The sequence below is a fragment of the Callithrix jacchus genome, chromosome 18 (assembly GCF_049354715.1).
Source record: "Callithrix jacchus isolate 240 chromosome 18, calJac240_pri, whole genome shotgun sequence".
In the NCBI taxonomy this organism is placed as follows: domain Eukaryota; kingdom Metazoa; phylum Chordata; class Mammalia; order Primates; family Cebidae; genus Callithrix; species Callithrix jacchus.
In genome coordinates, this window is record NC_133519.1 from 23,903,664 (window position 1) to 23,925,301 (window position 21,638).

The window sequence follows — 21,638 nt, forward strand, 5'->3', positions numbered from 1 at the left end:
AGGCTGGAGTGCAGTGGCATGATCTCTGCTCATTGCAACCTCCACCTCCCAGGTTCAAGCAAGTCTCCTGCCTCAGCCTCCCAAGCAGCTCGGATTACAAGCATGCACCACCAGACCTGGCTAATTTTTGTACTTTTTGTAGTGACAGGGTTTCACCATGTTGCCCAGGCTAGTCTCAAACCCCTGACCTCAAGTGATCCGCCCACCTCAGCCTCCCAAAGTTCTGGGATTACAGACATGAGCCACTGCACCTGGCCAACATTAAAATTTTAATGTCAGCTTATTGCCACATTCAGATATAGTTAATTAACTTTCAAAGCACTTCAAACAACTCATAATACTAATTACTGCTACCAATAATTATAACCATGATCTGGAAGCAGAGAATAAAATATAAAGCCTCAGGACATAAAAGTCAATAGGACAAGTTTCCACCACTTTTTCTTGCACTGAAACATAGCTGAGTAATAGCACCTATACTTAAACAGCACATTATAGTTTTACAAGTGCTTTGCATCCATTCTTGTATTTGTGCTTTACAATATCCCTGGGAGGCACACAAAACTGGGCAAGTCTACTATTCCCTTCTTACATATGAGAAAATGGGACTTCAGAAAGACTAAGTAACCTACTCAAGTATGTTAAGTATAAACTTTTCTTTCAGAAGTGACATTTAAGTGAGGGGCATGCATGGAGTAAATTAATAAGTGAACAATACATAGAAAACTAGCTGGTCTACAACTTCACAGGGAAAATGTTGACATTTAGAATATTTGTAGGAATGAGACAAAAACAATAGTATTTGCTGACTTGATTTGGAACAGTGTAACGATTAAGAGCTCCCTTTGGAGAGATCCCGAAATTACGCTTTTGTTTTTCAAGGTTTTCCACATCGTGAAGCTATGTTACCTAGTTCCTTCTTCTAAAGATGTACACAAAACAGATAGACACACAGATAGAAGGGGCACTAGAGGCATTCTGCCTGTTGGATCTTGTCCCTCTTACAAGGGTCCAATAGGGAATAGAAGTATAGAGACAAGCATACAAAACCATGCAAAAAAACAAATTTAAACCAAAAGTATGCAAAGCCAGCACCTATTTCTGTCCTACTACTAATAATTATACACAAAAAGATGGTCTTTAGTCTTTCTGGATTGTATCCTGATTCAAAGAAACTGTAAATTTTATAATCTATGATTAAGTGATTTTTCCAATTCTACCTCTCCCAAGGTAATCATACAAAATGAGAAAACAACTCTATTTGTCAGCATCTAACCCCACTCTTCCTTCTTTACCTTCCAGCTCCCGTGAGGGAGACGGGATGGTCAATCAGGTATTTGAATTTATTCCTTCGAACAGGGTGATGCCAGACATGGTCTACAAGGCGTGGAAGAGTGCCCTGGGAAAAAGCAAATACACATGAATACCCAGCAGAGGGCGCTCTAATCAAATGAAATTTATTAATAGTTTTGAGTAAGTACTTTATTTACAGTAAGGGCACTTGGATACTCTAAGGAATAAAAAGAGCAGAATTCTTATTAGATAGCCTAAAGACTAAAAGTAGAATAATTCTATAGCAAGTGAAAAACATTAAGAGTAGTAATGATTGGCCGGGCACGGTAGCTCATGCCTGTAATCCCAGCACTTTGAGAGGTCAAGGTAGGCAGATTACCTGAGGTCAGGAGTTTGAGACCAGCCTGGCCAACATGGTGAAACCCTGTCTCTACTAAAAATACAAAAAATTAGCCAGGTGTAGTGGCGGGCACCTAAAATCCCAACTACTCAGGAGGCTGAGGCATAAGAATTGCTTGCACCAAGAAGGTGGAAGTTGCAGTGAGCCAAGATGGGGTCACTACACTCCAGCCTGGGTGACATAGTGGGACTTTGTCTCAAAAAAAAAAAAAAGAGTTGTAACCATCATTTTAGTAAATCCACATAAAAACAGGTCAATGGAAATACTCAAGCCTTGGAAACAACTTACATAAAAGGCAAGTTTTCAATCTAAGAAATTACTTAAAGAAAAAATTTTAAGGCCAGGCATGTTGGCTCACACCTACAATTCCAGCACTTTGGAAAGCTGAGGTGAGTGGATTGCTTGACCCCAGAAATTTGAGATCAACATAGGCAACATGGCCAAACCCATCCTTACAAAAAATATAAAAATTAGCCAGGCATGGTGACACACACCTATATAGTCCCAGCTACTCAGGAAGCTGAGGTGGGAGGATCACCTGAGCCAGGGTAGTAGAGGCTGCAGTGAGCAACAGTCAGGCCAGTACGCTCAACCCTGGGTGACGGTACTAAGACCCGGTCTCAATCAATCAATCTGAAAAAATTTAAGCCTACCTGGAATATATAATATATTTGTAATAAATACTTAAGGAATCAGATTCCAAAAAAATAATGTTCTCCATTACTCTATATATATACATACTAACCTTCGGAGTTTTAATTTTCTTAGGAGGCAGTAAGTTTTCAGGACAAGGACCAGCATTGGCCGAATAGGTCAGAGAAAGAAGAACTTCTTCAGGAATGAACTCATTCTGAAGAGAAGTAGGAAGGGGTTTTGAACGATCCACCATATTTTTTTTCTCCTTTAGCTCAGGAAGTCCTAAGAAAGTAATGGAAAAGAAAAGCTCTTACTATATGTTTTTTAAGTTTGATGGAGCTTCTCAGACTGCCTCATCAATCCCATCTATTTGTTTCTAACAGAGAGAAACATTGCTTCTATTCGACAAAAATAGTAACAAATAACATTTTTTAAACACTGAACATCATCTAGTCAAGAGAAATAACACTCATCTTGCCTACCCTACTCACATTACATCAGATACAGTTTTAAAAACTCAAGTACAAAGATGAACCTGCATGATTCTCAATTCAAGGTTGAAAATTAAACTCACTTCTCTTGCTAACTTGGATAGCCTTAAGAAGATGGGAATGAATATCTATTTTCCCTTTCATATGAAAATGACAAATCTCTCTCCCAAGTTCTCAAATTATTTAGTAATTTTTTTCTTACATGAATTCAAAGGTGAGAATAATTGCATTAAACCGAGGCATTTATAGAGTGGAAAGGATCTGGGTTGGCTTAAAAGTAAAAATGGAGCCAGCTGCAGTGGTTTACGCCTGTAATCCCAGCACTTTGTTAGGCCAAGGCAGGCGGATCATGAGGTCAGGAGTTCAAGACCAGCCTGGCCAACTTGATGAAAGCCCATCTCTACTAAAAATACAAAAATTAGCCAAGCACAGTGGCAGGTGCCTGCACTCCCAGCTACTCGGGAGGCTGAGGCAGGAGAATCTGGGAGGCAGAGGTTGCAGTGAGCCAAGATCGCACCATTGCACTCCAGCTTGGGTGATAGAGCGAGACTCCGTCTCAGAAAAAAAAAAAAAAAAAAAAGTAAAAATGGAACAGGGATTGTTGCAAATGAGAGTGGAATAATAATCTGAGCTGACCAATCTGTGGAATGGGAACTGTAAAGAGAGTTCTACCCTGCTTGACTAGGGCAGAGTAGTAATAAAGGCAGGTAGTAAGGCTAATATAGGAAAAGCCCTCCTATGAAGTCAGGCAGGCAGGGTTGAGTTGTCATTGTTCTTAATTCATGCCCCTAATACGGCATGGTTCATATTTATTTCTATAAGGAGGAAACATGCTTTGATCACTACCAAAAGTTGTTATGGTTTACGTTACCAAATCTGTCTCGCCGAGAGCTTGAGAGCAAAAGAAACAGAAAAAAAAAAAAAAAAGGTGGGGCTTGGGGCTTTAGCACAAGGTGCAAGTGAGATTGGGAAAAGCTTTAACAGAACACGGGGTAAGGATAACACTAGCTGATTTTTAACTCTAGTATAGATCTGCATATGAATGAAAATCTTAAGGAATTACTCTGATTTAGAAAAAGTACCAAAAACTGATACAAATTGACACGTTGTACTAAATTGCATTTCTCTTATCTCTGCTATTATTTATTTTGAGATGGAGTCTTGCTCTGTCCCCCAGACCAGAACGCAATGGCACAACATCAGCTCACTGCAACCTCTGCCTCCCGAGTTCAAGCAATTCTCCTGCCCCAGCCTCCCAAGTAGCTGGGACTACAGGCACGAGCCACCATGCCCGGCTAATTTTTGTATTTCCAGTAGAGATGGAGTTTCATCATATTGGCCAGGCTGGTCTCGAACTCCTGACCTCAGGTGATCCTCCCACCCCGGCCTCCCACAATGCTGGGATTACAGGCGTAAGCCACTCCGTCCAGCCTTGCCATTACTTTTTCAAAGTTCCTTAAAGCCAAAGACCAGGAACCAAAAAAACAAAACCAACTATTGATATTTAGGGTGAATTTAAAACAATATACAAATCTACATTTGAAAACAATTATACACAGTATTCAGGTGTAGTGGAACAGGATTCTGACTCAAAATACTGTAAAAGGAATGACTTCTTGTTTTATTTAAGCAAGTGTGTTAGAAAAAGTGTAGCTAATCAAGGCATTCTGAATCGCACATTTTAAAAACCGTCTGGGGCCGGGCGTGATGGCTCAGGCCTGTAATCCCAGCTCTTCGGGAGGCTGAGGCGAGCGGCCCACAAGGTCAGGAGTTTGAAATCAACCTGGCCAATATGGTGAAACCCCGTCTCTACTAAAAATATGAAAAAATTCACCAGGTATGGTGGCGCACGCCTCTAATGCCAGATGCTCGGGAGGCTGAGGCAGGAGAATTGCTTGAACCCGAAAGTGAAGGTTGCAGTGAGCCAAGATAGGGAGACTCCATCTCAAAAAAAAAAAAAGGATTAATAGGTTATTTCTGCTTTACGGCCATGACCGTTTATGACTTCAAAATCATCGAAGTTTACCTCTGGTCTCTTCCTTGGTTACTGATACTTTTAACATTTTGCTCTCAGATGTTGATGCAGAGTTTAGCGGGTTGGAGGGCGTTTTCGGAAGGGACATAATAAACACTGCCACCTATCACTTTTTTTAGTAATTTGAAATAGTCCTCTGGAAAGCTAATTTAGACACAAATCAGCGCCGCACTGGGACTTGCAGGCTGTCACGTAGTCCTGAAGGCAGAGGAAAAAAGAAAAAAAAAAAAAAAAAAAGACGACACCCATTAAGTACTTAGGTTCAGATCGCAGTTAAGAATTCATCTAGGGCCGGGCGCGGTGGCTCAAGCCTGTAATCCCAGCACTTTGGGAGGCCGAGGCGGGTGGGTCACGAAGTCAAGATATCGAGACCATCCTGGTCAACATGGTGAAACCCCGTCTCTACTAAAAATACAAAAAATTATGGGCACGGTGGCACGTGCCTGTAATCCCAGCCTCAGGAGGCTGAGGCTGGAGAATTGCCTGAACCCAGGAGGCGGAGGTTGCGGTGAGCCGAGATCGCGCCATTGCACTCCAGCTGGGTAACAAGAGCGAAACTCTGTCTCAAAAAAAAAAAAAAAAAAGAATTCCTCTAGCATGCTTTACCTTCTTCGGGGCGACCGTTATGTTGTAGCGTCATCTGACGCGATTAAAAAGCCTTAGCGGACACGTCAGGTCAGGGTCGGAGCAGGGTGGGAAGGACCCGCTCGGCGGCCGCCTGCACCCCTGACGGGCGCCACTCGCCGCAAATGGCTCGGCTGGGGACCCCGACGTTCCCCACAGGCAGCGCTCTCGCGTGCCAGTTCCACAAACTCGCGAGCTGGACAGGGCTCGCACTGTTTCTTGATTTAAAATGACAGGAAAGGGACCCCCACTACCCTACCCACACATTGCGTTGCCACCCGGCAACCAGTCACTTCGCCCTTTCCTAGGACGCTTGTTTGTCGTTATAGAAACCCAGGACCCCGCGGCTTAGTGGCCTCAATAGGGGCTGCCTTCGGCGGTGCCGGTGGAGGAGGGAGACAGCTAAGACAATCCCTTCAGCCTCTTGGGGTTTCTTGTGTTCTAAATCACAGCATAGGTTCAGCAGTAATGGAGAAGAAAAAGGTTTAATCCGGCCGTTGTCACAGAATCCGAAAGTGTCTCAGCCCGGGCTTCCGGCCGCGGGCCGGGTCAGTGCGCAGGCGCCGGCGGCGGCTCGCTGGAGGGGAGGACCCTTGTGGCTCGTGACGCACGCGGGTTATGCAAGGGTCTTCTAAGAGTTGTTTCCATCTCTCCAGCTCTCTTTTTTGTTGCTTTGCATATTTTTCTTTCTGTTTCTTTTCTTTTGAGACGGAGTTTCGCTTTTGTCGCCCAGTCTGGCGTGCAATGGCGCGATCTCGGCTCACTGCAACCTCCGCCTTCCGGGTTCAAGGATTCCGCTTTCTCAACCTCCGGAGTAGCTGTGATTGCAGGCGCCCGCCACGACGGCGGACTAATTTTTGTATCTTTAGTAGAGACAGAATTTTACCATATTGGCCAGGCTGGTCTCAAACTCCTGACGTCAGGTGATCAGCCCGCCTCGGCCTCCCAAAGTGTTGGTATTACAGGCGTGAGCCACCGCGCCCAGCAGCTTTGGATATTTTTCTAAAAGCCAGACTCAGGGGGAAGTTGGGTAATAAGAAACTGGGTCCCTTATTGGGTAAACCGTCAGGTTCTTTGCATTTCGGTCACATCTTCGTTGGACCCTTAAACGCCTCCCAGAGCACAAGGAAGGTCTCCTGGGTCCAGATTTTTCACCTCCTTGGCGCAGTGAAGGAGGATTGAGGTTAGGTGGAACCAGCTCTGGTAAAATTGTCGGGTCTTCTGGCGGAAAAACCTGCTCTCAGGAAATAAAACCATCAGCGCCTTGGCTCCGAACTGAGGCACGGTCCGGTTAGGGATCCTTTCATATGAAGGCAGAGATTTAGTGCCAAATAATGAACCTGCGGGAGAAGCCCAACGTCTAGATGCTTCCAGACCTGGAGGAAACTTTATCTTAATCGCCATATTCCTTAGCACCTAGTACAGTGCCTGGACAAACGTGAAAATCAGTTGGACAGTTCAGTGTTGACAGAATTAAGGTTGTTTTTTGGTTTTGAGAGGAGGGTTTTGGAGAAGGTTCAGTTTAGGACTTGTGGATATATTGAGTTTACAGTAAGATTGAGATATCTGGTTGGGAAATGGGAAGTAACTGTTTGATTAATACATGGATCTGAAGCTCTCAGCAAAGGGTTAGGTTAAAGTTGAATGGATGAGGCAGGGCGCGGTGGCTCATGCCTGTAATCCCAGCACTTTGGGAGGTTGAGGCGGGCGTATCATTTGAGGTCAGGTCCAGACCAGCCTGATCAACACGGTGAAACCCCGTCTCTACCAAATACAAATACCAAATTCAAAAAATTAGCTCAGTGTGGTGGCGCACGCCTGTAGTCCCAGCTACTCGGGGGGCTGAGGCAGGAGAATCACTTGAATTTGGGAGATGGAGGTTGCAATGCCATCGTACTCCAGTCTGGGCAACATGAGGGGGAAGGGAGTGGGGGGAGGAAGTGGGTAAGTGACTGGGATTACTCATGCTTGAGTAATCTCAGCACTTTCAGAGGCTTAGGCTAGAAGATGGCTTGAGACTAGGAATTTGAGACCAGCTTGGTCTCAAATTTTATCTTTTATTTATTTATTTTTTGAAATGGAATCTCACTCTGTTGCCCAGGGTGGAAAGGCAGTGGTGTCATCTCAGCTCACTGCAACTTCTGCCTCCCAGGTTCAAATGATTCTGTGGAAACTTAGCCTCCCAAGTAGCTGGGATTACAGGCATGAGCCACTACACCTGGCTTATCAACTCATTTTCTAAGTACGTGGGCAGGGATTTATACACACATCTGCAGGCACTTAGAGCATGCAAAGCTCCCTAAAGGAATGAGGGGGAAGTAGGCCAATATTTGTATTTAATATACCAAAAAAAAAAAAAATTAGAAACTTTTGCTTTTTATTATTTTTGACAGAGTCTCACTCTTGCCCAGGGTGGAGTGCAGTGGCACGATCTAGGCTCACTGCCTCCCAGGTTCAAGCAATTCTGCCTCAGCCTCCTGAATAGCTAGTATTACAGGCATGTCACCATGCCCTGCTAACTTTTCTTTTAGTAGAAATGGGGCTTCACCATATTGGCCAGGCTGGTCTCCAAATCCTGACCTCAAGTGATCAGCCCGCCTTGGCCTCCCAAAGTTCTGGGATCACAGGTGTGAGCCACTGCACCAGGCCTCCAATTAGCAACTTTTAAAAGCAGGCACTGAGAAGGAAATCTAGGCACTACTCAGCCGAACAGTTTCCAAGGCAAAGAGTAGCTTCTAGTATTGCTTCTACACAAGAAGGGCATCCCTAAAACTGAATGAGGCCTCAGACTTTATCATTCAGTTCACATATGGACGTGCCTACAGGAAAAAATATTCTTTTGTCTTGCTCATGTCTTCAGTGCTTGGCACAGTACCTGGCAAATGATTATGCAGTATTTGAGAATAAATTAATCTTGCTCATTGTACAACAACTTATAGAAGTTGGGCTTCTACAACAGCAAATTCAATGATTGTACCAACCTTGGGTATGCTACTCTGAGTGATTTCTCATAGTAAATTTACAAAGTTATATCAGTTTTATAAATCAGATGCATGAATTTGGTTGAGTCCAAATGATAGCCATCCAAGCCTAAAGGGACTCTTAAGTTTTTATAAATTCGTCAGAAAAAATTCTGGGCAGGGTGTAGTGGCTCATACCTGTAATTCCAGCACTTTGTGAGGCTAAGATGGGTGGATCACAAGATCAGGAGTTCGAGACCAGCCTAGCCAATATGGTGAAACTCCATCTCTGCTAAAAAATATTTTAAAATTTGCCAGAGAGGAAGGTGTATGCCTGTAGTCCCAGCTACTCAGGAGGCTGAGGCAGGAGAATCGCTTGAACCCAGGAGGCAGAGGTGGCAGTGAGCCGAGATGGCGCTACCGCACTTGAGCCTGGGCGAGAGTGACACTCCATGTCAAAAAAAAATTCCAAAACTATGGCTTTGCCCCTAGCAGCAACGAACAGCTGCGATGGCCAAGAAACAGGGGCAGAGTTAACTTCTGAAGGGATTTCTCCCTTCCCACTCCTCTGGCACTGCACAGCCAAGTGTGTATAGCTAGGTCATCAAGGGTAACTAGAGAGTACTCCTTGACTGTTGCTGTAATATGTGCTTCACCAGACAAAATGTTGCAGTGTGAAGTATTCATTGTAATAGTCTCCTATTATGGGTAGATTCTTTGGAGAAAGGGTGTCTTCGTCTGAGCTGCTGTAACAGAATACCTAGGACTGGGTAATTTATAAAAAAGAAAAATTTGTCCAGGCACAGTGGCTCATGCCTGTAATCCCAGCACTTTGGGAGGCTGAGGCAGGTTGATCACCCTGAGGTCAGGAGTTCAAGACCATGCTAGCCAACATGGTGAAGCCACAGCTCTACTAAAAATACAAAACTTAGCGGGGCATGGTGGCCGACACCTGTAATCCCAGCTACTCAGGAGGTTGAGGCAGGAGAATCACATAAACCTGGGAGGCAAAGGTTGCAGGGGCTCATGCCACTGCACTCCAGCCTGGATGACAGAGCCTATCTCAAAAAAAAAAAAAAAAAAAAAAAAAAGCACTGCCTTCATAACAGCACATTGGCAATAGTTGAATTTTGGAGGAGACACATTCAAATGATAGCAGAGGTGAAACAACCTATCTTGCTCCAAAACTGGGTTTCCCCTAGTCTTAAAAGGCATACTTCCTAGCCAGCCACTTCTTACTTTTCATTAAAAACCTAAAGTCTATTTCTACTCAATGGACGTAGAGACGTGCTTTCTTAGATCCCTTCACAGGTTTGGTTTTGTCTTTGAGACGGAGTCTCGCTCTGTCGCCCAGGCTGTAGTGCAGAAGTGTGATCTGGGCTCACTGCAACCTCTGCCTCCCAGGTTCAAGCGATTCTCATGCCTCAGCCACTCAAGTAGCTGACAAAACAGGTGTGCACCATCAAGCACAGGCAATTTTTGTATTTTCAGTAGAGATAGGGTTTATCATGTTGGCCAGGCTGGTCTCGAACACCTGACCTCAGGTGATCCACCCACCTTGGCCTCCCAAAGTGCTGGGATTACAGGCATGAGCCACTGCACCCTAGCCCCTTCACAAGTTTTAAAAGGCCAAGAGCAAAAGGAATCAAGGAACAAATAACCTCAGGAGAAAGAGGTGGCAGAAGAATCACTGTCACTGCTTTTCTTGATGCAAGTACAAAGTGACAATTGGGCCCCACAATTTCTTTGTAGTCTTTAACACAGTCCCCCTTCATTAACCTGGACAAGAAAGTCCTGGTCAGTTATTTGCCTCCTCTTTTGGGAATAGTCAGCATACAAAGCTGCCTGGTATTAAGATGAACAGCATTTATGAACATGAACCATAGAGTTAACACTGAAAACACTTGGAAGTTACTTTTAAAACAGACTTGGTTTCTGTCCAGGACTTGCAGGGGGAGGCAGGAATAGGATTCGGGAAAAGAATATACAAGAATGAATCAGAAAAGACATCTTTATCTATAGAACCTTTAATAAGAACTTCAGATTTACATGACCCTTCTGCTGCTCGGAACACTGTGGATTAACACACAAACTGGAAAGATACAGACGCAGGAATCTGCCGCACTACTCCCAAATGGCAGAGTCTTGATTCAGGCTTCAGCTCCTTTCCCAACCCCAAATTGGCACATTTTCCCATGGAAATTCAAACTGCATCTCTAAACGATGGGGTGCATGAACTGTCTGTTTCAAAGGTATTTAAAAACAAACAGGAAGTACAACTACCATTTCATTCCTAAAATGCCACCACAAAGCATGGTGCGGTGTCTACTAGCTTAAAAAGTTTATGACTCCATTAGGGCTTACTGACAGCAGAAATGTGAATGTAGGAGAAATAAGGAAGAGAGTACTCTGGAAAAAAAAAACAGAAGAAGTCTTAGATTTTTTAAAACTTTAATAATATGCTTGACTAATTTAGTTAAAAGTGATAGGCACTCGTGAAATTAACCCAATTTAAGTCCAAATTAGCTATTAAATCTTTATATTTTACCAAAAACATACAAGGATTTAGTAGACTGTATACATAACTTTCATACCAACCTAAAACTTATCAACTTTATTGTTACTGTCTAGTGATTTTCAAACTAGGCATGAAATTCAGGGTGGGAAACAAGGGATACACGTTCTGTTTCAACTAGGGAGGCTGCATGTTATCCCCTCTTTAAACTGGGCTTATGTGTAACTTGTTTTCTGAAACAGGGTCCCGCTCTGTTGCCCATGGCTCTGAAATGGAGGGAACTGGGATGTAAATGTTTTGAGGAATAAAGTGGTGTGGTCATGGGTCACAGGTCACTGAGCCTCGATCTCTCAGCTTGAATCCATCTTCCCACCTCAGCCTACTGAGTAGCTGGGAATACAGCGTGTACCACCATGCTGGCTAGTTTTTGTATTTTTTGTAGTGACAGGGTTTTGTCATGTTTCCCAGGCTGGTCTCAAACTTCTGAGCTTAAGCAATTCTGCCTTGGCCTCCCAAAGTACTGGGATTACAGGCATGAGCCACCACAACTGGCTATATGTAACATTTTATTTCAACAAAGTGTCCCAACACTGTATTACCTGATAGAAACTATAATAATTTTTAAAACCAGTCAAATCCTTATATAAACTTCACTCAAAACAGTCACTTTATTCCTCAAAACATTTATATCCAGTTCCCTCCATTTCCAAGCCATAAAGCCTACAGATAAGATACATACAATGACCACAGCAGATCTTTGTGCGTATACAGTGTGTATATACATACCATAAGTAGCATTGCATTAGGTATTACATAAATGACATGAAATTTTGCATAAGATTAGTAAGCACGTCACTGAAACTTTATTAACAAAAGGATGGGCCTAGCATGGTGGCTCATGCCTGCAATCCCACTTTCAGCAGTGGGAGGTTTGCTTGAGGGGAGGAGTTTGAGCTGGGCAATATAGTGAGACTCGATCTCTACAAAAAACAAAGAAAGTAGCTGGGTGTGGTGGCAGGCACTTGTAGTTAGTTCTAGGTATTCCAGAGCACTTTTTGAGTCCAGGAGTTTGAGATTGCAGTGAGCTATGATCATGCTACTACCCTCCAGCCTGGGTAACTGAGCAAGACCCTATCTCTTTAAAAACAGAAACACAAAAAAAGTATGAGCTATCTTCCATTAAAAAATTTACTCTGGAGCCAGGAGCCATGGCTCACACCTGTAATCCCAGCACTTTGGAAGGCTGAGGCAAATAGATCCCTTGAGTCCTGGAGTTTGAGACCAGTGTGGGCAACATGATGAAACCCCGTCTGTACAAGAAAAAAACTGGCCTGGGCAACACACCAAGACTCTGTAAAAATAATAATAATAATAATAAAGCAACCTCAGTTTTCTAATTAAATTCTAACATGAGGCAAGCAACTTTACCCGGACAGTTGTAGTTACATGAATCTACTAACAAACAAAACAAAATTCCATTTTGCATCATTATCCAGGATTGACAATGAAAGAGTCTAACATAAGGTACTAGAAGCTCAAGTTAGAGATCTAATGAGAAAGTGAAATACAGACTACATAGTTGTTCTTTTGGTTAAGATGCCCAAAATAACAGTTACTGTCATTACTACATCTTACAGAAACAAAAAGTTTATTACTTTTCAGAAGGAAAAAAGTATAAGTGAAAATAATTTTCAGCACAAGAGCAAAATAGAAAAAAATAGATCTTCCTGGAACACATTAGCAAGAGATGTTAGTTTTTATTGGTTTAAAAAGTACAGGTGATGGTTTCAAGAAAAGACTTTTGCTAAAAGCAGCTAGCAATAAGATTATGGCTATCAAACCATTTCTTTCACAGAAAGTGACCATTCTTTAAAGTGTTTACTGTTTTTGAAAGTTTCTTAGAACAGTCTTAACATTCTAAACAGTCTGTAGTTCTACATGTCATTTGTTGTCACAATCTTGGACAGAAAAATCACTAATAAGAGGAAGCAGAGGCCAGGCACAGTGGCTCACGCCTGTAATCCCAGCACTTTGGGAGGCCGAGGCAGGCAGATCACAAGGTCAGGAGTTTGAGACCAGCCTGACCAACATGGTAAAACCCCATCTCAATTGCAAATACAAAATTTAGCAAGGAGTGACAGCGCCTGCCTGTAATCCCAGCTACTCAGGAGGCTGAGGCAGGAGAATCACTTGAACCTGGGAGGTGGAGGTTGCAGTGAGCCGAGATTGTGCCATTGCACTCCAGCCTGGGCAACAGAACAAGACTCCATCTAAAAAAAAAAAAAAACAAACAGGAAGCAGAGAACTTTTTGAAAAATAGCCTTGATCAATCCAGCAAATACAATATTCAGAAACACTCCAGAGCAACAAAGTCTCATAAGAGTCACATCTACAGTATTTTTTAACAGAAATATAAACCTAAAACTTCCATTCTCTAGAAAAGATTGGCTTACTCATAACCAAGTCTTAGACCAATCTGTTCTCAATATATTTAAAATGCAGTTATAAATTCAAGAGACTGATTCATTTTAAGAAAAATGCCAATAATTACAAGCCATATTAAAGCAACGAGTTAGGAGGTTATGGTTCCATTACAATTACAATACTGTGGTGCAGAACACTACTATGGGAACATGCAGAATACTTTTTAAAAATAACCTCCTTTGAGGTGTATTTGTGTCCACTGAAGTTGGATTTAATATTTGAAGGTTACCTAAACTGGGCCAATGGTATCATGAAGAAGATACATGATTAAGCTGGATACCTGTGGTTCAAATTAAGTTAGGAGTATTAACTCTACTTACCTTCTTAGGAGACTCAAACTGACATGAAAACAATTTGAACAATACCAAGAGAGGCTCTCAAGTGGCTGTCCCAAGTAACAACAATCACTTAAATTATTCATAAATCTTACTTCTTTGGATGGAAGGTTGAACTACATGGTCTCTAATGCCCCTTCCAATGCTCAGTCTTTACAATCGTACCCCATACATACAAAAAAAATAATTCCTACACACATTGTATTAGAAATGGGCATCTTATAAAATCAAAGTATTACATAATAGAGTACATTTCCTTGAAACCAATCATATATTAATTTATTCTACCTAACAACATACTACCGTTAAAAGTATAATAATTGACCAAATGCAGAAGCCAGCTTCTGCATCCTTAATGATCACTTTAATAGGGGTGGAGGTGATTAATACTTATGTTACAGACTCACTAGTCTGCAAAATAATTCAAGATAAATCAATATTTATTAGACAATAAAATAATTGTTCCAAAGGATATTTCTAAATAACTTCAAAGAAGTTATTACCAAAAAGTTAAAAAGGAGTATCTTCCATGGTAAGTCTGTGATAAAATAATTTAAACACATGATTGACTCTACAAATCTTTTTTACAAATTACTTTGGAAGTTAAATAAGAGGAAATGTTTTTCTTTTTCCTCTGCTACTTCTTTTGTCCTTCCTACTTCTGATCTCCTTAATATACAGTATTATTGATGTAAACGCAGTAATTCATGGTAAAAGGCATCTTTTTGCTTCATAGAAATCATGACCTACAGATAAAACAAGGTAAAAACTGAGGAGAACTAAACTTTTTCCAAAAAAATTACAAAATAGGATGTATAACATTATCTTTGGAAAACATATTTTCTTTCTACTAGAAATAGCAAAAATCTATATTTTTTCTTCCCCAATTGCATGTTTAATCATCATACATTCCAACAGTGTGCACGAAAAAAATTCTCAGCCAGAGGTATTTAAGTGATTTCTTCATAAGTATTTTGGCTAATTCAGTGGCCAAGAAATGATGATGTTTAGTCTCTGATTGGATGGAGTCAAGAAACAAAACAGATATAATGACCAAGGGATAGAGCTGATATGACCCAGCAACAATCTGTCAGTACTTCGGCTATTAGTCTGCCTTCTCTCCCCCTCCCACCCCCACAAGAAAGCTGCTCTGCTTAAGTGTACAAGATTCCAGTGAACTTCCAACAGTTCTGCTTCAAGTGACCGAGGAATTGGAGGGAGTCATCTGTAAAGCCTGGAGTGGTCCAAATAACACAGATAACTTCAGTAACAGCTGGAAACAGCTGGCTCCAAATCAGGGAGAATACCCAGTCTTCAGTGACAAGGAGGAAACAAAGTCCAAGCTTCTAAAACACGTAACGACAAGTCCAGGAACGTGGCCGGACATAATCCAAAAATGTGGGCTATATGGGGAAAAATAAAAAAAGAAAAATAATTTATTTGTGTACAGAGTAGATGAGGTGAGGAGGTAGACGGGTATTAATATTATACATTGTACATCTCTAAAATGCCTCCCACCATTTCAATAACCCTCAAGGTATTCCAAAAGATGTTCAGTACTTTTATCTATAACACAGATTTATTCAATTTAAAAGCTTCATGTGAAGCATCTAAAGTCCAGTAAACTATATACAATTGCATGGACTTTTGACCAGTTTCTAAATAGGCACTATTTCTTTCTGCATCTTTTATTTTAGCACAGCCATACTTTTAGTACCTTAAAATCTAAATGGTGGTTAAGGATGACAAATATATATATGACAAATATATGTATGAATATATATGACTAATACAAGGTTTAAAATTACTGATCTAAAGGAGGAGCAGGTGAAGCACTACAAAAGTTCAGAAATAGAAAGAGAGGAAAGCAAGAATTTGAAAAATCTTCATGGAAGATGTGGCATCCAGACTGGATTTTGCTAGGGGAATAAAATCTAACATGTGGAATCCGGTTGACCAGGGACAGTAAAGAGCAATTAGTTCAGATGCATAAAGGAGATTAATAGGAAATAAGGAGGGAGAGTTGAGGCAACCTAACAAAAACAGGGTACACAGAAAGAGGGGAACCTTTGGAGAGACAACTGATTAATTTTATTATGGACATCTTCAGTTACAGGTGCCTATAAGAAATACCCAAGAAATATATCAAGAAGGCAACCCCTCTGAACCTGGAAAGTTGTAGGGATTGAATGACATCTTAGTAGGGCCACCAAATTTAGCAAATACAAGTACAGGATGACTAGATGAACTTGAGACAAACAACTCTATCTGCCGAATTTTTTGTAATTTACTGAAAAAGGTAAAATAAAAGACATTTAGGGTATTCTAAGAAAGCCAATACAGGAGGCAGGACAAAAGTATTAAATACAGGATATGTCCTATATAAACAAGAGCCTGGCAATCCTACTTCTTAGGGTGTTTTCATCATGAAATTCTATCCATAACTATAAGCAGTACATTCAGCTAGTGCTAGTTGATCTAATTAACTAGATCATATCAATTAAATTAACCAGAGTGTTTGCTGGGAAATTCCTCAGTTTATGTTCTATACTATGTTACTTGAAAATAAAATTCTTTAAAAAAAATAAAAGCATCCTCCTAAAATGGGTACCCATGTATAGCTAAAAACTAAAGTCCTAGGAATAAATTAAACCTGAATTACCAAAAACAAACAAAAAATAGAATCAAGAGAAATGAAAGGCATCTCAGTGTTGTCCAATATATTTAAATGAGTTTATTTAGAAGAGGCTAAAAAAATAAATAAATAAAACAAGCTATGTTTTAGGTGGTGGTAGTAGGGACATACATGGCATTAGGAAAACCCTAGAGAATATTTTTAGTTCCAGGAGACAGAAAATTAGAAGGGGCTAAAGAAAAAGCAGTAAAAGAAGAAAACCAAAAACTAGGGTTAAATGTGAAGAAAACTAAAAGAAAGGAGAAACTTCAAGGACAAAATCAGATAATAAACTAATGCTTTTACTACTCATTTCCTTCTCTTTAACACTAATTCATCATAATCTCCACTACTATCCTCCTCAACATTGCCCACCAACTCTCATAATCAGAGGACAAACAGCTTCTTTTGCACACCAACCAGATTGGTGACTCACATTTTTCAGAGGACAGTGCTGACGTGCATACCACTCTTGAGAATAAAAGCAGAGCAGGACTCCATTGCCCAAGAAAAGGGAAGTCCACATCAGAACATTCCAAATTGGCTTTTTCCGACTATCATTGACGATGAAGTTGAAAGCCACTAAAGACAGGAAGTCAACAAAGAAATATACAGTTATCAGAGGTCAGAAGTTCAAGACCAGCCTGGCCAAATGGTGAAACCCCATCTCTATTAAGTATACAAAAATCAACTGGGCGTGGTGGTGTGTGCCTGTAATCCCAGCCACTTGGGAGGCTGAGGCAGGAGAATCACTTGAACCCAGGTGGCAGAGGTTGCAATGAGCTGAGACTGCACCACTGCTCTCCAGCCAGGGTGATGAGAGTGAAACTCTGTCTTAAAGAAAAAAATAAACAAAAGAAATATGCAGTTATCAAAACATAATTTATCAGAAGATGAGGGGCCTCAGATATCTGCTGTTATCATCTAATAATCACAGTGAGTATCAATTGTTTTTATATATGTATTTTTATTCTGGTCACTGTTTCTATAGAGAAAAATAAAGATTCAGTGTTAAAATAAGTAACAAGAAATCAGTGTTTTCAGAACATGTGCATATATATTTCATGGAATTAGAATATTCATATTCTAACTTTTCCTTCTCACTCAAATGGTCAGTTTTCCAGAAGATACATATTGACAATGTTTATGAATGGGAAAGCTATTTACATATATAACTTTTATGACCTACCAAATTGGTGTCATCGATGGTCTTCATGAGATTACCTAGTTCATTTCCCTACTTCAAAGTGTAAAGATCCGGAGATGGAGCTGTGTATAATTATTCAAAGTCAATATTCTGACCATCTGATAAACAAGTACTACCTTAAAATGTTACTATTACTAACTAGTTCTCCTACATTGATATATATAGTTCCCTTTCTATTTGGTTTTCTCTTTTAGCATGGTTAGTACCCAGTGCTCACATGCCAAGATACTTACTTCCAAAGAACATGAAGAGCACGAAGAGCACGGGATAGAAAAAGCTCAAGCAAACAGCCAAGGCATATTCGTGCACTACAGCAGATACCGCAAAAACAGCTAACATGGCAGCAGATTTGAATCTCTTAGAGAAAAACTCAAGAAAAAAAAATTACAAAGTACTTTTAAAAATTTAAAACAAGCATGAACTACATGGTACATAAAATTATCATATGCTAAAGGCATCTAATTATATTTGTACTTCATTTTCTAAGTCTACTCCTTAAATTAATCCAAGCCTATTAAAATAATTACAACTCATATATACTTACAAACTTTTATTATGTTCAAAGATCTAAGTCTACTTTCAAAAACATCAATACCTTATGTTTGTAAGTTATTATAATTGACAAACATAGTTTTCCTATATAAATGAAACATATCAAATTTCGGTCTTTAGAGTAACACTGTATGGTAGATGGGGCAAGTGTCCTCTCCTGTTTCACATGTAACAAAACTAAGATTTCAAAAGGAGACGGGACTTGCCTTATCCATATGTGAAACTACACTTGAATGACAGAATTAGCACTCAAATATTAACACAATGCTATTTGCACCAGAAGATGGTGTCACTAAGCCAAATGGTGCCCTGACTTAATAAAAACTGTAATCCAGGCTGGGCGCGGTGGCTCAAGCCTGTAATCCCAGCACTTTGGGAGGCCGAAGCGGGTGGATCACGAGGTCAAGAGATCGAGACTATCCTAGTCAACATGGTGAAACCCCGTCTCTACTAAAAAAATACAAAAATTTAGCTGGACATGGTGGTGCGTACCTGTAATCCCAGCTACTCAGGAGGCTGAGGCAGGAGAATTGCCTGAACCCAGGAGGCGGAGGTCGCGGTGAGCCAAGATCGCACCATTGCACTCCAGCCTGGGTAACAAGAGCAAAACCCCGTCTCAAAAAAAATAAAATAAAATAAAAACTGTAATCCAGACACCATTGTTAATCAACCAGGAGATTCAAGATTACATCTCATCAGTCTAAGTATATTCTGCTCTAAAGAATGTCTCAAAGCCAGGTGTCACTGATTGGAGAGAGATAAATCCACACAAAGGTATTTCTCACAGAAAAGTGTTTCTCTACCTTTAACAAAGAAAAACAAATGAAAAAGACCAGAGGGAGATTATTTGTTGGCAATAAAAAGAAATTATCCATTATTGGTGGATCATTTCAACTTCTCCAATGACCTCCATGCACTCCTACATTGTTATGTAAGATAAAAGCCAAAGCAAAGACACAGTATTAGACCTGCTACGGTACACAGTGGTTTCTAAGCAGTACTAAAATAGGCAGGTTTCCAGACCTAAATGACTCAAAAGAAAACTGAAAAGATACCATCACCCTTGCATCATGAGCAATTCAGTGTAACTTCTTCCAGCTGATAATACTAATACTTTATGAAAAATAATTCCATTTCTTAAATAACGTCAACTTAATCTTGCTGCTTACCCAGAGAAAGTCCTTGTAAGCATAGTAATACAGCCAGTCATGGACAACCACATTCCAGGTTCTGTAATAGTTAGAGTATGATGTGGAGTTCCACCAATCCTGAGGGAAAAAGTAAAGGTGTAAAACTACATATACACACATGCTCCAAAAGCAAAACCTCTGACTTTCCCAAAGAACACATGTAGCAAAAAAAACAGAGTATACTGTGATAAAATGTTGGTTCATATACTGATGACAGAAAAATCTTCAAAGGCATTTTGGTTATTAGTGTTGAATATGACATGAATTCTCATACTGTATATGATTAAGTTCCTAGGTTCATACAGAACACACAGAATCATTTAAATCTAATGCTCATCTAAACAGCAGTCAGTAAACCTCACCCACCTTACCTTGCTAGAATGTCATGAGAAAACTCTATGGTCATGAAGACCAGATAGAGTGCTAACACTAGAGAGCTGTTTGGTGGTTATCATAACTGGCAAAATTTAAGTTACCCAGTGAGATCGTGGCTACCGCAAAGTCCTGGTGTCCCTATATATATATATTTCTTGCTCCCAATTTTAAGATCAGATGAATGAAATCAGATACCTAAAATCTGCAATCCACACTTAATGTTTCTTCGAGAAAAAAGTTGATAGACTTAGAGTGTTACCAAAAACAACCAAAACTCAAAGAACTTTAGGTAGGGTTATAGGCCGGGCGCAGTGGCTCATGTCTATAATTACAGCACTTTGGGAGGCCGAGGCAGGTGGATCATGAGGTCAAGAGATCGAGACCACGCTGGTCAACATGGTGAAACCCCATCTCTACTAAAAATACAAAAATTAACTGGGCATGGTGGCACGCACCTGTGTTCCAGCTACTCGGGAGGCTGAGGCAGGAGAATTGCTTGAACCCAGGAGGCGGAGGTTGCAGTAAGCCAAGATCGTACCATTGCACTCCAGCCTGGGTAACAAGAGCAAAACTCCGCCTCAAAAAAAACAACAGAGGAGGGATAAGTTATTTCCCTCATGAACTGCTCAGTTGTCTTAAATGGAATAATTTGCTGAGGTCATTTCTACAGAACTAGACGGTCCATTTCAAATGAATGAACACTCAGGGAAGTCTCATGGTGTGCTCTGAACAAATACTTTCCTACCGTAATCACCAATATATCCTCGAAGGATCCAGCAGAAACCATGTGCTTACGTTAAGGGAGCAGATATTAGAGTCTGAAGAAAACACAAGGCTATGCTAGTTATATCTGTAACTGAATTTTAGACAATAATTGGCAAATTTTGTAGAAAAAAACATTATTTTACAATGTTTGTGTGAAAGGTTGGTGACATTAGTCAACAATGTTGAAATACTTAACAATGAGGAAGATGATAAAATGTGAAAAGAAAGCTAAGTCTGAGTATATACTACCTTATAGAACATCCTGTCACCAAAGCGTAGCATCTCAGCAAAGGCATTGAGCCAGCAGTGCAAAAAGGCAAAAAAAGTAAGGAACAGAATCAGCACACCTAAAAATAAGATGGGCAATATTAACAGTCTTTCCAAATAGCTCACATGCCAAGCAACTAATTATACGTCATTATTTGTCTAGCTGGGATTATTTTGTAAAATATAAGTTATTATTTCAGTTTACTCATTCCAGGGATGATATACTTTTAGAGTTAATTATCTGAATTTTAAAACAGTAATTTCCTTCAAAGTGGGTTCAACAAATGACAGATGACCCAGTCTGTTTTTAAAAAATGCTTAGATATATGTCTTAACTTGGTACTCAAGGCCCTTTAAAACTCTGGCCCCCATGGCCCCCTCTTAAACAGTTGTTTAAAACTGGGAGAGACTTTGCCCCTCTCCCCCTGAGGACATTAAAAATTCTAGAGACTTTTTGTTTTTAAGCAACAGGGTCTCACTATGTTGCCCAGACTAGACTTGAACTCCTGGGCTCAAGTGATCCTCCCACCTCAGCCTCCAGAGTAGCTGGGCCTACTGGTGCAAGCCACTGTACCAGTGTTGTGACAACCGGAGGAGAAGGGAGTTGTGCCCCTGGTATCTAGTTACAAGAGGCCAGCATACTGCTAAACAGTTTATGCTACAATGCAGAAGAGTGCCACTCCAAAGAACTAACCAGTCCAAAATATTAATAGTAACATGGTTAACATAGTGACACACGGATAACATTCTAAACATATCTACAATGACTCCACCCTCTAAGTGTTGTAAACATCATCCACACCTGGTTTATGCCATTCCAGAATGCTCCATGCCC

The 21,638-nt window shown here is 40.7% G+C and overlaps 2 protein-coding genes across 17 annotated transcripts in view; both read right to left on the bottom strand.

The window, feature by feature from the left end:
- The window catches only part of AXDND1 (axonemal dynein light chain domain containing 1), a 136,796-nt gene extending 130,761 nt beyond the window's left edge, over positions 1 to 6,035 (bottom strand). For 4 of the 5 annotated variants that reach the window (XR_013529486.1, XM_078356220.1, XM_035279269.3 and 1 more), the window contains exons 1-4: positions 5,462 to 5,804; positions 4,847 to 5,053; positions 2,439 to 2,611; positions 1,296 to 1,399 (exon numbers count right to left, since the gene is read on the bottom strand). Coding sequence is in view for 4 of the 5 variants with exons in the window: in XM_078356220.1 (XP_078212346.1) it covers positions 1,296 to 1,399; positions 2,439 to 2,611; positions 4,847 to 4,943 (374 nt within the window). In the remaining variant the exon portion in view is untranslated. Of the gene's footprint in view, positions 1 to 1,295; positions 1,400 to 2,438; positions 2,612 to 4,846; positions 5,054 to 5,461 lie in introns of all 5 variants that reach the window. The other variant, XM_035279266.3, reaches the window with a different exon arrangement.
- Positions 6,036 to 12,585: 6,550 nt separating this feature from the next.
- SOAT1 (sterol O-acyltransferase 1) overlaps positions 12,586 to 21,638 on the bottom strand; it is a 72,249-nt gene continuing 63,196 nt past the window's right edge. For 9 of the 12 annotated variants that reach the window (XM_078356222.1, XM_008984943.5, XM_017966038.4 and 6 more), the window contains 5 exons: positions 20,786 to 20,883; positions 19,376 to 19,474; positions 17,888 to 18,023; positions 16,884 to 17,029; positions 12,586 to 15,176 (listed from right to left, as the gene is read on the bottom strand). In XM_078356222.1, coding sequence (XP_078212348.1) covers positions 15,120 to 15,176; positions 16,884 to 17,029; positions 17,888 to 18,023; positions 19,376 to 19,474; positions 20,786 to 20,883 — 536 coding nt within the window. In that variant the 3' untranslated portion in view covers positions 12,586 to 15,119. Of the gene's footprint in view, positions 15,177 to 16,883; positions 17,030 to 17,887; positions 18,797 to 19,375; positions 19,475 to 20,785; positions 20,884 to 21,638 lie in introns of all 12 variants that reach the window. The other 3 variants (XR_013529487.1, XR_013529489.1, XR_013529488.1) reach the window with 1 other exon arrangement.